General features: G+C 42.5%; 1 protein-coding gene across 1 annotated transcript; it reads left to right on the top strand.

Moving 5' to 3' along the window:
• Nucleotides 1-6,456: 6,456 nt before the first annotated feature.
• On the top strand, nucleotides 6,457-15,088 carry CAPSL (calcyphosine like). Its single transcript, XM_027878735.1, has 6 exons — nucleotides 6,457-6,474; nucleotides 6,512-6,603; nucleotides 10,393-10,529; nucleotides 11,385-11,562; nucleotides 12,204-12,413; nucleotides 14,796-15,088. The coding sequence occupies exons 3-6, from the start codon at nucleotides 10,393-10,395 to the stop codon at nucleotides 14,895-14,897; spliced, it is 627 nt and encodes a 208-aa protein (XP_027734536.1). The 5' UTR covers nucleotides 6,457-6,474; nucleotides 6,512-6,603; the 3' UTR covers nucleotides 14,898-15,088.
• The last annotated feature ends 497 nt before the right edge of the window (nucleotides 15,089-15,585 follow it).

Below are 15,585 nucleotides of genomic sequence, written 5' to 3' on the forward strand. Positions count from 1 at the left end.
GGGAGCTGGAGAAGGAGCATCCTGAGGGAGCAGCTGTTTAGCCTGGAGAAGAGGAGGCTCAGGGGAGATCTCATCACTCTCTACAACTACCTGAAAGGAGTCTGTAGCCGGATGGGGGTCAGCCTCTTCTGCTATGTCTAAAGCCAAAGGATGAGAGAAAGTAGCCTTATGTTACACCAAGGAAGGTTCAGATTAAATATAAAGAAAAAAAATGTCACCAAAAGGATGCTCAGGCATTGGAATAAGTTGCCCAGTGAGGTAGTGGAGTCACCATCTCTGGAGGTGTTCAAGGCATGTCTGGATTTGCACTTAGAGATATGTTGAGGGTTCATTATGGTGGTGCTGGGTTGACAGTCGTACTCAATGACCTTGAAGGTCTCTTCCAACCTTGATGATTCTGTGATTCTGTGATTCTGAGGACCACGCTTGGACTTTAATCTCCTTCTGGTTTTCTTGAGCATCTGCGTGATGCAGCCAGTTGATTGCCAGCAGTGCTGTTTTCAGCTAGAAAGTGTTAGGGCCAGCCCATGCCTCTCCTTCTCCTCAGGCTTTGATCGTTGAGTCCCAGCAAATCTGAGTTAGAGCCCTTGTCACAAGGTTGGCAGAGACACTGTTGCTGGACTTTTCCAACCACATCAACTCTTGCCTTCCAGCCCTCATTTATCAGGCAAGGATACCCCAAATTCTCGACAGCTGCTTGCAGTACTGGATGTGACCTGCAGGCTTTGACAATTAAGCACTTGTGGTATGTGTTAACTGTGAGAACTTCTCAAGGGGCAAATGTATTAGTGGGTTCAGAAACCTGGGGCTCAAGAAACTCACGGAGAACAGCTTCAGTGGTGCAACAGCTCAGGAAGCTGGGAAATGTCTGGTTGCTGTAGGACAGATGCAGCAGAACTCCTGAGGGATGAGACATGCCCAGTGCTTAGAACTCAGTGGTGGCTGCTGTGGGGATTAAGAGATTGGGCCAAATTAACTTTTAAAGGAGTTGAATGTTCAGATTCTTGTGGTCATAAGACACAGGGTTTTGGGCACTGCAGTATTAGGAGAGGGTAAATGCCGGTACTGGGTGTTCATCTATTTTGAGATCTGACCCTGGGTCTTTAGTCTGCTGACACATCCCTGTACAAATCTGTTCTTCACAGACAGAGAATGGAGACCTTCACTGAGATGACAGCTACTCCTCTGCCAAAGTGGCACCATCTCAGGAGTCCTGCACAGAGGAGCCTGGCGATAGCTCATCTTATGGGTGACAAAAGCCACTTCTAAAATGTGCAGGCCATGGAGAGAAGGGACTCTGGGACATCACAAAGCTTTCTAGAGCAGTGGGTGTCCACAGCCATGTTGATGAGTATCACCAGCATGTTGAGTGCTGAATTGTGCTGCCCTGTCAAGCATGGCCTATTCAATAAAAGGATGTAACTCACATGTCACCATCAAGTTTCTGGAGTCAGGAACCAAAACAGTCCCTGGAAATTTGGAGAGGAATCTCCAGAGAATAACAAGAAATAGCTACATCCTACTTGTGGTTGTTTCAGAAATGGTATCACACAGGCTGAAGTCTCAGCTGCAGCCTGTTTGGCTCCACGGGCTGGCAAGGGAAGCATTCCCCTCCCTGCCACTACTTCAGCTCCTCCCTCCACCACCTTCCTCCAGATACTCCTGCAGCAGTGCCTTGCCTGGCTCTGCCGTCTCCTGTGCAACTACTGACATCACTACCTACCCACCTTTTACTCTCCTGCCTAATGGTGCCTGCATGATTCCATTTACCTGCAAAAACCCATATTTCTGAGGACTGGGAGGGGTGCAAAAAAGTTATAAAGACTTCCCCTCTTGGCATATTCCTGTGCCAACTGCAGAGACTCCACAACCACCCTTCCTTCCCCCGGCCATTCCAGCACTTTGTGATTGTCTTTAGGGAGGCCTTTCTGAGGAGCAGCTGGCTGAAACCTTCTTTCTGGTTTTGGCTCCCTCCTCTTTGCCCCTTCACTAAGGACAGATTGTTCTGTTTCTGGTTGCAGAGAGCTGCAGACTGTTCTTATTCTATTCTTCCTTAGTTGCCCCAGTTTGCAATGATTAAGGACAGCTTTTCAACATCAAGAGGTATTTGATCCCACTAAATGCTGGGCCCATTTCACTGTTTTCTTCTATAGACAAAATAGAGCGAGGGCTGAATACAGAAGTTTCTCATGCATGTTAGTCTTCCATTGTATTGTTTCACTGTGGTTGACAGAAACTTGCCAATATTTTTGAGAAATGTAATAGAATGAAAAAAAGAAACCTAACTCCCGCAACATTGTTTTTTCCACTTAGCCTGAAATATTTAAAACCTTAAAGTTTTATTGTTTCAAGGCATGGGATAAAAATAAGCAATTTTTAATAAACATTAGTTGCTGAACTTCTTAGAAAGCTGAAGTATCTAGTGTTTTAATTTTCTGTTCTCCAACTGAGAGCAGATTTGTGGGAGATTTTCAAGAAAAATAAAAATTCTAAACAATTACCTGCACTTCTGGAATGCTCCTGGTCTCAAATCACCTTCAAAAACTTGTCAAGTTACACATGCCTTTAGCAGCTGACATAGTGTTAAAAAAATAGAATCTGTTTGTACTGCACGAGAGTGAAGGGAGAAGGCAAGTAAAGGTAAAGGTTACGAATGCTGTAGATGTGTAGCCAAGCAGATCAATCCATTGTGCAGGCGCTGCTGGCAGAGTGCATTCTTCGGCCTGGAAAGGCTCCTCAGCCCAGAGGGATGAACTGAGGGTCAGTGCTGTGGGGTCAGACCCACGTGGAGGGACTGGGTTGCATCTCTGTTACGAGCAGATCTGGGAACTGGACCAAACAGGCAGGTGGGTGGTGACCCCCCTCTTTGGAATTAGTTCCGTAGCATGAGCATAGTCTGCATGTGCCAGCTGGTCTTTGCTCTGAAAAGCAGACAATTAATTTCAGCTGGAATACTAAAAACCTCACAGGGACAGAGTGTTTTTGAATATAAAAGCATTTTATTTGGAGTCAGAGTTCAGCTGGATTTGGAACTAGGTGATCTGTAAGGTCTCTTCCAACACAAACCATTCTATGTTTCTGTGATTTAATTGGATTATATCTTGGTTTAAAATCAGAATACTTTTCCCTTGACAATGTACTTACCACAAGGGTTTCTTTTTTAGTGTATGTGAAACTTTCCTAATTTTAATGGAAGGAAAAAAAACCTGAAGGTTTATCCTGTAAAATTAGTCTTTTTCGGTGCATAGTGTTCTGAGACTTCATGCTTGCTACTTCTTTTAACCCCCTAATTTAGTTGTATTGAACACTAACAGCCATGGTGATTTATCTACATGATGTTTACTTCTCACAGCTGGAGAGCTTCTCCGCAATGAAGGTCACAGGTGGCACGTTAATAAACAGGGCTATCACATGAAAACTAAATACAGCAAAACACCCAGAGCCTCCTTTTTTGAGACACTTATAATGCTTCTAAAGGCATTTCTTATACCTTCCCTCCTGCCAAAATTCAATGTGAAGTTTTCCAATTTTGGAAACTTGAGTTGACAAATTCTCCATCTCTGTCATGAGTTTCTAGATCATGTTAGACCTCATAGTATGTTTTTCTTTGTAGATTCAGTCCACTGCTGAACCACAAACTCAGCAGACAGTTCAGGGTGTTCAGGCAAAACAAAAAATCAAACATGTATGTATTCAGAGCAAGTTAGAAAATGGGGAGGAAAAATTCCAGAGTTCTGATGAAATGTCTGTCTCCTTTATGATAAATTCTGAATTCACTGAACTCTGCTTACAGCTTTGTACACAGTAATGAATACACTAAAATAAGCTTCATCACAGCCTGATGCATATTAATAATTTTTCAAACTGGTAAGTCATTAACTAGCTCAGACATGGCACAGTCCAGTTTTAAAAAGGAGTATGTGGAAGGGGAACTAAACATCCATGTGTGTCTGTATATGCCTTGACTCGCAGAGGGCAGAAAAGGCAGCAGAAGTGTGTTGACTATCCACATGTTAAGTTCACTTACTTTTTCTGCTTTCAAGAGCCCATCCTTTTTGCTCTAATCTACAAGCACCCTTCTGAAAGTCAATGTAAATTCTGCATCTGAGGAATTTCTTTACTGAAGTGGAATGCTGAATTCCAAGGACCAACTTGTTCAGTGGAAACCATTTCTCCATGCCCTGGTGCCTCTGCAGTGTGTGAGCAGACAGTAGGAGCTGCTCTTCCCATGCCAGCAGACCAAATATTGTTCCTAGGCCCTTATCTCTTCTGTATTCCCAAGAGGTCTCTGGAGATCAGTTCCCAAAACAAAGCTAGTAGACAGAGGGATGTTACATTTTCACAAGGTCGATATTTCTGAATCAGTAAAAGATCAAATAAACATTGTTTCCTGCTTGTGCATTAATGTGCAATCAGCTGCTAGATGAGAGATATAAAGTCATATTTTAAGTCTTGCACAAGCTTCAGTTTAGTACCGGGAAGTACCTGTCGATGAAAGATAAACAGCCTGCCAGGCTGCAAGTGGTACTACCCAGCAATTGCCTGAAACAATTTTCTGCTTTTGCCAAGAAACAATGTAATTTTTCATTCTTGCTCAGTGTTTTATCAGCGGCCAGACTGGGCTTTGCCTCCATTTTACAGAATCACAGAATCAACTAAGTTGGAAAAGACCTCTGAGATCATCATGAATTGGAATGGCCTGCCCAGGGAAGTGGTAGATTCACCGTCCCTGGATGTATTTGAGAAGAGACTGGATGTGGCACTTAGTGCCATAGTCCAGTTGTCAAGGGCCAAAAGTTGAACTTGATCATAGAATCATAGAATTAACTGGGTTGGAAAGGACCTCTGAGATCATCAAGTCCAACCCTTGATCCAACCCCACTGTGATTACTAGATCATGGCACTCAGTGCCACATCCAGTCTGGGCAGCCTCTTCCAATGTCTGATCACTCTCTCTGTAATGAATTTCTTTCTAATGTCTAACCTAAACCTCCCATGGCAGAGCTTGAGGCCATGCCTTCTTGTCCTACTGGTGGTTGCCTGGGAGAAGAGACCAACCCCCTCCACTTGGCTACAACCTCCTCTCAGGTAGTTGTAGAGAGTGATGAAGTCTCTCCTGAGCCTTCCCTTCTCCAGGCTAAACTACCCCAGCTCCCTCAGCCTATCCTCGTAGGACTTGTGCTCAAGTCCCTTCACCAGCCTGGTTGCTCTTCTCTGGACCCGCTCCAGCACCTCAACATCCTTCCTGAACTGAGGGGCCCAGAACTGGACACAGCACTCCAGGTGTGGCCTCACCAGCGCTGAGTACAGAGCAAGAATCACTTCCCTGTTCCTGCTGCCACACTGTTCCTGATCCAGGCCAGGATGCCCTTGGCCTTCTTGGCCACCTGGGCACTCTGCTGGCTCATGTTCAGCTGCTGTCAGTCAGACCCCCCAGATCCCATCCTGCCTGGCTGCTCTCCAGCCACTCTGTGCCAGCCTGTAATGCTGCAGGGGATTGTTTTGGCCAAAGTGCAGGACCTGGCATTTGGTCTTATTAAACATCATACCATTGGATTCAGCCCCTCTATGCAGCCTGTTCAGGTCCCTCTGCAGAACCCTCCTACCCTCCAACACGTTTTCCATGTGCTCTTACACTAACTTGTAGGTGCTGCTGCTGCCATGAGGTTTGGTCCTTTGTGTTTACCTTGCTGCTGCCCGACAGGGCCAGGTAATATGACACAGTCCATTTCTTTCAGCTAAGGAGTCTATCAACACCGTGATTCCTTACCTAAGTGTTGCATTATCTCACTAGCGATGTTTGTGACCTTCTGCAGACAGAGTTACTAAGAGCTGTGTCTAGTCAGAGAACAATTTTTCCTCATCATATGGTTGTTTAACCTTTTCAGTTTTTTTCTTGCTGCAAATGAACGCAAGCCCAATGTCTCCCCAGAGGTTCTAACCACTAGTGGGTCTATAAAGTGGCAATTAATCAGCAGGAAAAAACATATACGCTGGTGAGCTGTTTTTTGTGAAATACAGTAGACAGTCTTTTATTTAAATTCTCCTATTAGGTGTTGAGTGAAAGATTGAACCAGTGAGTTCTTTCAACGCCGTCAACTACGAAAGTAGGGAAATGTTCTGAAAACATAGCCAAGGCCAGCACGGCAATGCAGCACCTTTCCATAATCATCCCTGGCCTACTATCTCAGTGGGGGGCAACACGAGGCATTTCCTACTCTCCCACATCCCCATCTGCTCCTCTGTGGGCAGTGATGAGAAGAAGAGCATTATTTTTAAGAGATAAAACACGAAGAGTCTCAAAATCCCACAGCAATCATCCAGGGAAGCAGTGTAATTGCAGGTTGGGCCACTGCTGCTTCCCGTGTGACCTTGGAGATTAGCTGGTAAACTCCAGGCCTCCCAAAAAGGGGGGGTAAGGCAGCTGGGTGTGTAAACAAGTAGAACGAGATCTATAAGTAAGCTTTGCAGTGAGGCCTTTCATTACTCCCTCAACCTGTTGCCTGAGCCCGGCTGCAGAGAAGCAGTGGGGCACAACCCCTCCCGGTGCTCTGAACACGTCCAGACCTTGGTGAAAACCTCGGGTTCAGGATAATATTGCAGGTAGAGGATTTTTTTCTCCTGTTTGTTACCTTGCAGTAAGTTTCTCCGATCGGCCAAAAGCAGGTTTCTAAAATATATATAATTATATATATATGTAAAAATAACATATTATGATATATTTTATTATAGAATATATATTAATACTGTATATTTCATATTTTATTAAAATTATATATTTTAATATATATCATTGTATATTCATATATATATATATGCTGTCTATCTATCTACCTATCTGCAAAATAGCAAGAGCAGTAATGTCCACCTGCCAGAAGGTCGGGGATGATGAAGTGAGAGACGGGAAGCTGCTACAGGTTGGGTCAAGCGGGGGTGGTAAGCCAGATTTTTAAAGAGGCATTTAAATGGTTGCCAAATACTCCAGTAGTTTTTGTGCTTTTAATAATTTGATGAAATCATAAGGAGTAAACCAAATATGTGCAGTTGTTTTAGGCCACTTAATCTGTTCGCAGGTCATAAGATATTGGGGTGGGTGGTGTGCTACTCGTGTCTTTGACCAGGACAGGGGCTTTCTGGAGTCTTAGGTAATCCAGAGGCAAGTATGGGGAGTCTGCCTGTCATGCTGGAGTGTTTTCCAGGATTTCATAGGAGGCTTTTGGGCTCAGCTGAAGGATAACATTTAAACAAATGGTGCAGAGCTTAGACTGAATCTGACTTCTTCCAGGTTTAATTCTCTGGCACAGAGGAATGTAAAAGGACCTGGTTGCTGAATGGCCTAAGATTTTGCTGGAAAAACCCAGCCCAAAATTTAAGGTTCTGCATTTGTTTGGAATACACGCAATAATTTCTGTTCAGCCTGCACAACACAACATTGCCCATAGAAACAAACAATGCGTAGCTATTGTAATTGCTCACGGCCCAGGCTGTTAAGCAAAACAAAACTCTCTAGCATTCAAAGTTAAAATAAACACTGCTGATTAATTTCACTGAGGGAGATGTCTGATAATCTTGGGTAAGATATAGGAATTAAAACCATGCACAATTATGGTTACAAGCTGTTCTCATTTTATTAATGAGTTTAATATGTAACACATTTGTACAGTGCACAGAGAATTGTTATATTCAGCAAACCCTGATTGCATCTTTAATTACTTCACATTATCCAAAAAGAGGCAAAAGCAAAATAAGCGGAGAGGAAAGAGCATGTGATTTCTCCCTCCTTGCACTGATTTGGAATATTTTTTTTCAATACAGCCTAAGAAGGGTTTATTTCCAGCTTAAACCAGCAGCCAACAGAAATAGGAAACTGGCAAAAGTGTTTCTATGGAACAGGCTTGCATGCTGCAGGGTTTATATTTAGCTGGTTTTCTGTATATACTGGATGTATAGAAAGGCTTCTCAAACAGATACTGCTGTGTGACACAGACAGCCAGGTCATGTTTAAGATGCTTTAAGGTCAAGTGTAAGTGCAATTACTTTGCAAACAGACTTTAATTGCTGAGCTTTGTATAGCATATATGTTGATATAGTTTGTATATGGTTTTTATAGTGTTCATTATTGGTGATTTTGTTATTGAACAATATAGAGAATGCAGATTTGCAAAGAGCAGCAGAAATATTATTAGTGTTTTTAACCATGATACATGGCGGTGGGGGAGATGTTGGAATACCTCTACCTATGGCATTAGTGGTATTATTGGAGTGCTCTGATCCACTTCAGAAGCAGCACTGGAAAAAAAAAAAAGTTCAAGCATAACTGCAGAATTACCTGAGATCTGGAAATTCGCTTTGTATCAGGAATCCTGAGATCTGCCTAATTATTTAGCCAAAGTGGATTTAAAAGAGACCTTCAAGTTCTTGTATCTGAACAAAATTTTAATAGGTAACTCTTTAGCCCTTGCAAAAAAAAGTAAAACAACATTTAATGATGGGGGAAATTCACTAGAAAAAAAAGAACATATTTTAAAAGGAAAATTATTCAATGCTAGAGCAACTTGGCCTGGAGATGGTGAGTTCTCAGCTAGAAATGCTTGTAGATGAAGAAGCAAACTTTTTACTTATTGCGGAGATAACAGAGGACTGGTCAGTGTCAGTGCCTTTTATTGAGGCACAGGAGATCATAACAGATACCAAATCAGATTATCCCTCCCTAGTCTCAATTCATGAATCTTGCTGCAATGATTATTTGACACACCTTGAAGTATGCTGGAAATGATTCCACTGAACCCGAGGTAACAAAGTATTACACTTTTCTCATGGTGTGTGTTTGTGTAGATTTTTGCAGCATGCAATGGAGACAAACTATGTCCTCATATAAATACATATCAATACCTAACACAGTGTGGAAGCATATTGCACAGTGCTATGCATGCACTATGCACTCTGGGAATTGAAGTATAGTTGTTATATATTATATATAAGCTACAGTGCATAATTATATAATGGAGATATAGTTTGCACTGTGTTTATGTAACCTCACAGTATTTTATATTCTTTCCAGCTAAAATTTTTCCCTTAAGGACAGGTCATTGTTTACAGAAAACATTTTTGGCTGCTGATCTCATGCAGCTGTAAGGTCTTTCTGGTCACTGGTTAATGAGTTCCCAGAAGAAATTTGCTTGTTCTGTCTAAAGCAAAAACCAAAATGGTCTCTATTTTACCTCTCTAGACTTCTACAATAACCTAGCACTGAAACCAACTGCAGTGTACAAAACCACTTTATTTTCCTGTTTTTCCAAGCTCAACTGGAGTCATCTGAAGGGGTTATAAAATGCAGCATATGTGACATTATCAGCAGCCATAGCCAATGCTCTGCAGACAGGGGCAGAGTAGTTAAGACAAAACAGTTTGATTCCATTTTTCTCATGAGTTTTCTCTGGCTATTTCAGTTCACACTTTTGTACATGCAGTGACAATGGGATTGGAAGTGCCACGTGCACTAATGCCTCACAGGGCTGCCTATCTTCATCTCCTCATCCCAGCACTGCCTCAGCAGTCTTGGCCCTGAGCATGTGCCTAGGGGCAAGGAATCCATGTGGCCCTAAAATATTGGTTATGGACATGGACAGCTCTGCGTTTTTTAGCACTAGTCACAAATACTGCCCGTGGGAGAAGGAGTGACACTTTGCCAGCCCGGGCGTGCTCCTCTTGGTGGTGCTGTTGCAGCACTGCAGATTCATAGGCTGGTTTTTCCCTCTTAATTCCTCTGAGGGAAGCTGGAAGGCTTATGTGACTTGGCGGAGTCTGAAGTCCCGAGGTTCTACATGCTGCCCAAGTTTAAGTTACTAATTTATTCTGCAGTTGTGTTAAAAAAGCAGGAAGTGTCGTTTGCAGGTGATTGCTGTTGCTCAGACATGCAGTGTAAGAAAGCTCTGCTCTGGAGAATTAGGGCCTTAGTGGAACAAAAGCAAATGTAAGGCAAAGGTCCTCACCCAGGGTAATTTTTGTGTTCCTGTGGTCAAATGCTATCAGCAAACCTCTTCAGGTGGAGAAGGAGGCTTGGTAGGGATGCAGGGAATATGGAGGCAGCCTCACTATCCTGGCTTCATCCACCAGATTTCACTGTATTTTCACACTTTAGGCAGAAAATTCTTACCCAGGTGTTCCTGTCTAATCACAGGGTGGTTGGCTGAGCTTTGCTATCATGGCTGATAACCTATATTGGCAACTTCCTTTCTGATAGAAGGATATAAGGAAAAGGAAATAGAAAGTCAAAATGAGTTGTCATGAAAGAGTTGCCTTGCAGGTGAGGGATTTGGGATGCTCCATATTCTAAGGCACGTTTCAGCACTATGCCTGAATGTGAATCACAAGACTGTTTTGGTCTTTCAGATGCCGGGCACAGCAAGGCATGACCGAGACATGGCAATACAGGCCAAAAGAAACCTATTGGAAGCTACTGACCCCATTGAAAAACTTCGTTTGCAGTGTTTAGCAAAGGGATCTGCTGGCATCAAAGGACTTGGAAAGTAAGTCTAAGTCAAATCCATTATCGAGCCTAATAGTTTTAGCTGCAAGAAGCTCACAGGCTTAAGAGGGACCAAAATTTGAGTTTCCTGGTTCCAATGCAAATGCCACAACCCACAGAGCCTGGTCTTGGAGCTCATGTATTCTGGGACACAGGACTGGCCTGCTTGCCATTGAAGGGATGAGCACTGTGACTCTCTCATGGGAAGGTGCTCCTGTGAGACCCAGAACAACTCCTGCCAGGGAGAGAAGGCAAGCATAAGCCACATATCTCTCTTTGGTGTTTCTGAAAATTATTTTAAGTATCTCAATACAGGGGATTTTATGCTTCTTTTCTTTCAGATGTGATTCCCTTGTGTGTAATGGCCTTTGTAATGGCCTTTGTAATGGTTTGTGTAGTAACTCTGCCTTGGTGGGGAGGCACTTAAACTCCTTTTGCACCCTAGTCCTAGGAAAGGGGAGCTGCATCACACCTTGAAACCCTTCCCAGCCCTATAAACCATGAAGGGATCCAGCTGGTGACCAACTGGAGCTTCGTCTAAATGCCCAACTTGCCAAGGGCAGAGCACTGTAATGAACAGGAAGATCATGGCAGCCTTTCCCTCATTTACCTTCAGATGTGCAATAATCTGGCACCCAACAGAAACCAGTCATCTCTGCTGCCTATAACTGTGGGGGGCTTTGTTGGTTGGGTTTTTTTTCCTTTCCTCCCCAATCCCCCTCAGAAGACTGAAAAAGAGTCAAATGTTACCTCAGTAAAGTGACCCTGTGCTCCAGCACTGTGCTAAACCATTGCAGCATTGCAGCATCCTCCATGTTTTTCTGTGCATTTTCCTCAAATGTCACCTTTTCTGCAGAATGTTTCAAATTATGGATCACAACAACAGCAGAACCCTCAACTTCCAAGAATTTATGAGAGGATTACAAGATTATGCAATCATGCTAGACAAGGAAGAAGGACAAAAGGTTTTCCAAATATTTGACAAAGACGGCAATGGAACAATTGATTTCGATGAACTTCTTGTTACCCTGAGAGTAAGTCTGGGAATTTTTGTTAATACTGCATTAAATGGAGTAAAATATAGCAGAACAGAATGGAACAAGATAGAACAGAATATTTGCAAATAAATTGTTGTGGTTCTTTTCAGTGAATTGCGGTCTTGATTAAGTTACCTAAATTCCTATGTTGCAGTCTGGGTATCTATGTGATTCAGCCCGTTAATCTCACTTCTTTATTCGTCCTTTTATGATCCATCTCTTTAGAACATAAACTAATCCAGGGGAGACTCTCTTTAGTCCATCACACCATGGCTGATTTTGGTTGGAGTCTCTTTGCTCTGCTGAAGTCTAAACAATTAAGATAGAAAATATTAGTGTTTGGAGTAATGAGTAATTTCTTGTTAGAAATATATAAAATGGGCAGAATAGGAAAGTGTTCTAGGTAGTATTTTCTCTCTTATCATCCATTGTACTGGTTGACACTGAATAGTCTGAATCACATTGCTTTTTTATGGTGCTATATTGTCCTTTGTAGCTCATGGCAGTGCAGATTGTCAGCTGTCTGTTGACCCATACACCTTGAAACAGTTTTACTCCTAACAACAGCAGGTACCTGAATTTGGAACTTGGCAAGTAGTTGACAGAAATAAAATGATTCTGTTAATATTTCTTTACAGCCTCCCATGTCAAATGCAAGAAAGGAAATAATAATGCAAGCATTTCACAAATTAGACAAGACCGGAGATGGTGTCATAACAATTGAAGACTTAAGAGATGTGTATAATCCGAAACACCATCCTAAATACTTAAATGGAGACTGGACAGAAGATCAAGTTTTTAGAGCCTTTCTGGATAATTTTGATTCACACTATGACAAAGATGGGAAGGTAAGTGAAACAATAGCAAGCCATGAAATCACCATCTGACTCAGCACTTGACTTATATTCTTAAACATCGGAGTGATTGCAGTACCATACATGCATTTGCATCACATTTATGTGGAAAAATAAAGTAGATGCATAGGGTGTGCATAGCACTGCCGGGACAGCATGCTTGCACATTCTGAGGCAAAGGGGCTCTGCAGGAGGTGCAAGAGATTACATTACCAGGCTTGTAGCCTGCATGCTAGAGCATGCTGATTTTTAAGATCCACATGAATTGGAGGATTTTTCACTTCTTAGGAGAATAAATACTCGGACTTAATTAAAAAACAAGTTCCTAATATATTAAATATTTTACAGTTATTCTCCAGTGTAATTACTGAGACATTTGACTCAGAAATCTGTCCATAATAGAAACAGATTTATCTGCAGAGAGTTGGAGGGAGGATGGGGTTGGGGATGCTGCCACCAGCTGTGTGCCCTGAGAAGCCTGAGCCGGGGTGGAACTGCAAGCCCTTCCTGCCCTCTGCCTCATCTCTCTGGTGCAGGTGCAAAGCCTGGGCACTTTTTGTGGTGGACTTTTTGTGCATCTGCTTTACAACCATCTCTGAGACAAGCTTGCTCTGTTTCCCCTTGTTACGTGCCTGTAAACTGCTTTTGGCTGACCTTACATCTGTCTGATCAGCTCAGAGCAATGCTGGATCTCCATGGTTCACGTGGTGATATTCTCAATCTGAACAGTTAATAATAACAAAATGGATAAGGTTTTATCAGTGCTTTGTGGAACATCTTCAACACCTTCCACTCTTGAGGGTGCACCTGTGTTTTCATGCCTGCATTACATTGACAGCTCCTACCTGTCTAGTGGTTGGCTACTACACCCAAATCCTTCACTTGCTTTGCTTCCAACACCCAGGCTCTCAGTTGTAGAGAGGTAATGGATTTTATTTTCCTTGGGCATGACTTTGCACTTAGTAGAGCTGAATTTCATCCCTTATGCTGTTGTGTCATGCTCAGAGCTACCAGTTTTGGGCCAGCTGTCCCCTTTCTTCTCCTCAGCAGTGGTGATATCTAGCAAATCTCAAAGAAAAGGTTTCTGCTTTTTATGCTGAGGTCACCCATGAACACATTAAATGAATCTCCAGAGTGATCCTTGAGAGTTCAGTGCCTTGTTATCCTGAGCACCCACCTCTTGTTCAGCAATCCTGGTGTTAGCTCGCCTGATTGCTGTTTCTTCTGAGAACTAACTGTGGCTTTCCTGTGGCTGAATCAGAAGACACTAATGATACTGAATACCTAAAATGTTTATAACAGAATTGCCTCAAGGTTAAGCAATTACTAGAAAGATCCTCTTCACTGTGGTCTTATTGGGTGCCGCTGAAATAGGATGGGTCAGCAAGGCTTGTAATCAGTTCATGATGGTAGGACAGTCTATAGTTATCACTTCTCCCTTTTGTCATGTTTTACTTAGCTCTCAAACACACAATACAATCAGAGTAAATATCATAGAATATGCTGAGTTGGAAGGGATGCATCAGGATCATTGAGTCCAACTCCTGGACTCATGACTTACCACTGCTTACCCTCATGAGGATGTTGTAGACTGCAATGAGATTTCTCCTCAGTTTCCTCTTCTCCAGGCTGAGAACAAATTGAGTGACCTCAGCTGCTCCTCACAAGGCTTCCCCTCAAGGCAGTTCACCATCCTCATGGCCTTCCTTTGTACCCTCTTTAATAACTTAATGCCTTTTTAAATGTTTTTATTTTCCTGTGTGTTGATTATTCAAAGAATGATCTACATGGTTCATGATTTAAGACATCATGAGAAACATACACTGTGTCTCTGCTAATTTTATCCTTACTTTTTGTAATGGTCATTTAAAAATTATTCCACCTCATAATACCTGTGAGAGAGATTCAAAACTCTTAGGTATTTGAAAAAGTTATTACTTCATTAAGTGAGACTTGTTTAGGGCAATGATATTTTCTCTCTGTGGGTAGATATAAAGTTCTGAACTGTCTCTGGGTTGTATCAGAAACCCCATCCACCTTTATTAATTGTAATGAAAAGAACCAGATCATATCATCCCTGGAAAAAAAGTATGTTAAAACACCTGTCTTCTTAGGGAGCAGTGATTTTAACTTTAGTTCCTGGTAATGTTAGTGAACTTCATGTGTTTCATGTCTATCCAAGAGCTCTTGAGTCTAGGAAAGTAAACTTAACCAATTTTCCTATGACTTTTTTCCCTCCTGTTTGATTCCTTTTTGTTAGCAACAACATGAAATAGCAGATGTTCTGTTTTCTAAAAGTACACCTCAATGTGTGGTTTTGACTTACAGCATCAAAAGAAAATGTTCCTTTTCCTATTTTAAATCCCTCTGTTTCAGGTCACAAAAGAAGAATTCATGAACTACTATGCAGGAGTCAGTGCTTCAATTGATTCAGATACCTACTTTATCATCATGATGAAGAGTGCTTGGAAACTCTGATCACACAATTAAGGAAGCAAAACTTTACTTCCACCCTTTCTATGTTTCTTTGATTACATGTATGCACAACACCCTCATGCTCCTTTAAAACCATTTCCAGTAACTATGGCAATTACAGTCAGTCTGCAGAATTAATTCCAGATGCTTGGGGGAGGGGAGAATAATCAGAGAGCACATCTGGCATCCAGCCACTCTGCACATCTGTCCATTTTCTCCTTAATCCCTGACATGTCTTTTCTCAGATCATAGAATGTAAAATCAGCCAGGTAAGAAAGGACCTCTGAGATCATCAAGTCCAACCCTCGATCCAATACCACCACAGTTACTAGACTAAGTGTGGTGGCACTAAGTGCCACATCCAGTCTCTTCTTAAATACCTTCAGGGATGGAGAATCCACCACCTCTCTGGGCAGCCCATTCCAATGTCTGACTACCCTCTCTGTAAAGAATTTCTACCTAATATCCAACCCAAACCTCACCTGGCAGAGCTTAAGACCATGCCCTCTTGTCCTACTGGTGGTTGCCCGGGAGGAGAGACCGACCACCCCCGGCTACAACCTCCTTTCATGTAGTTGTAGAGAGTGATGAGGTCACTCCTGATCCTTCTCTTCTCCAGGCTAAACTACCCCAGCTCCCTCAGCCTATCCTCGTAGGACTTGTGCTCAAGTCCCTTCACCAGCCTCGTTGC

The sequence above is a fragment of the Empidonax traillii genome, unplaced genomic scaffold, assembly GCF_003031625.1.
Source record: "Empidonax traillii isolate 1590-97213 ecotype Southwest subspecies unplaced genomic scaffold, ASM303162v1 scaffold44:size1908036, whole genome shotgun sequence".
Classification (NCBI taxonomy): domain Eukaryota; kingdom Metazoa; phylum Chordata; class Aves; order Passeriformes; family Tyrannidae; genus Empidonax; species Empidonax traillii.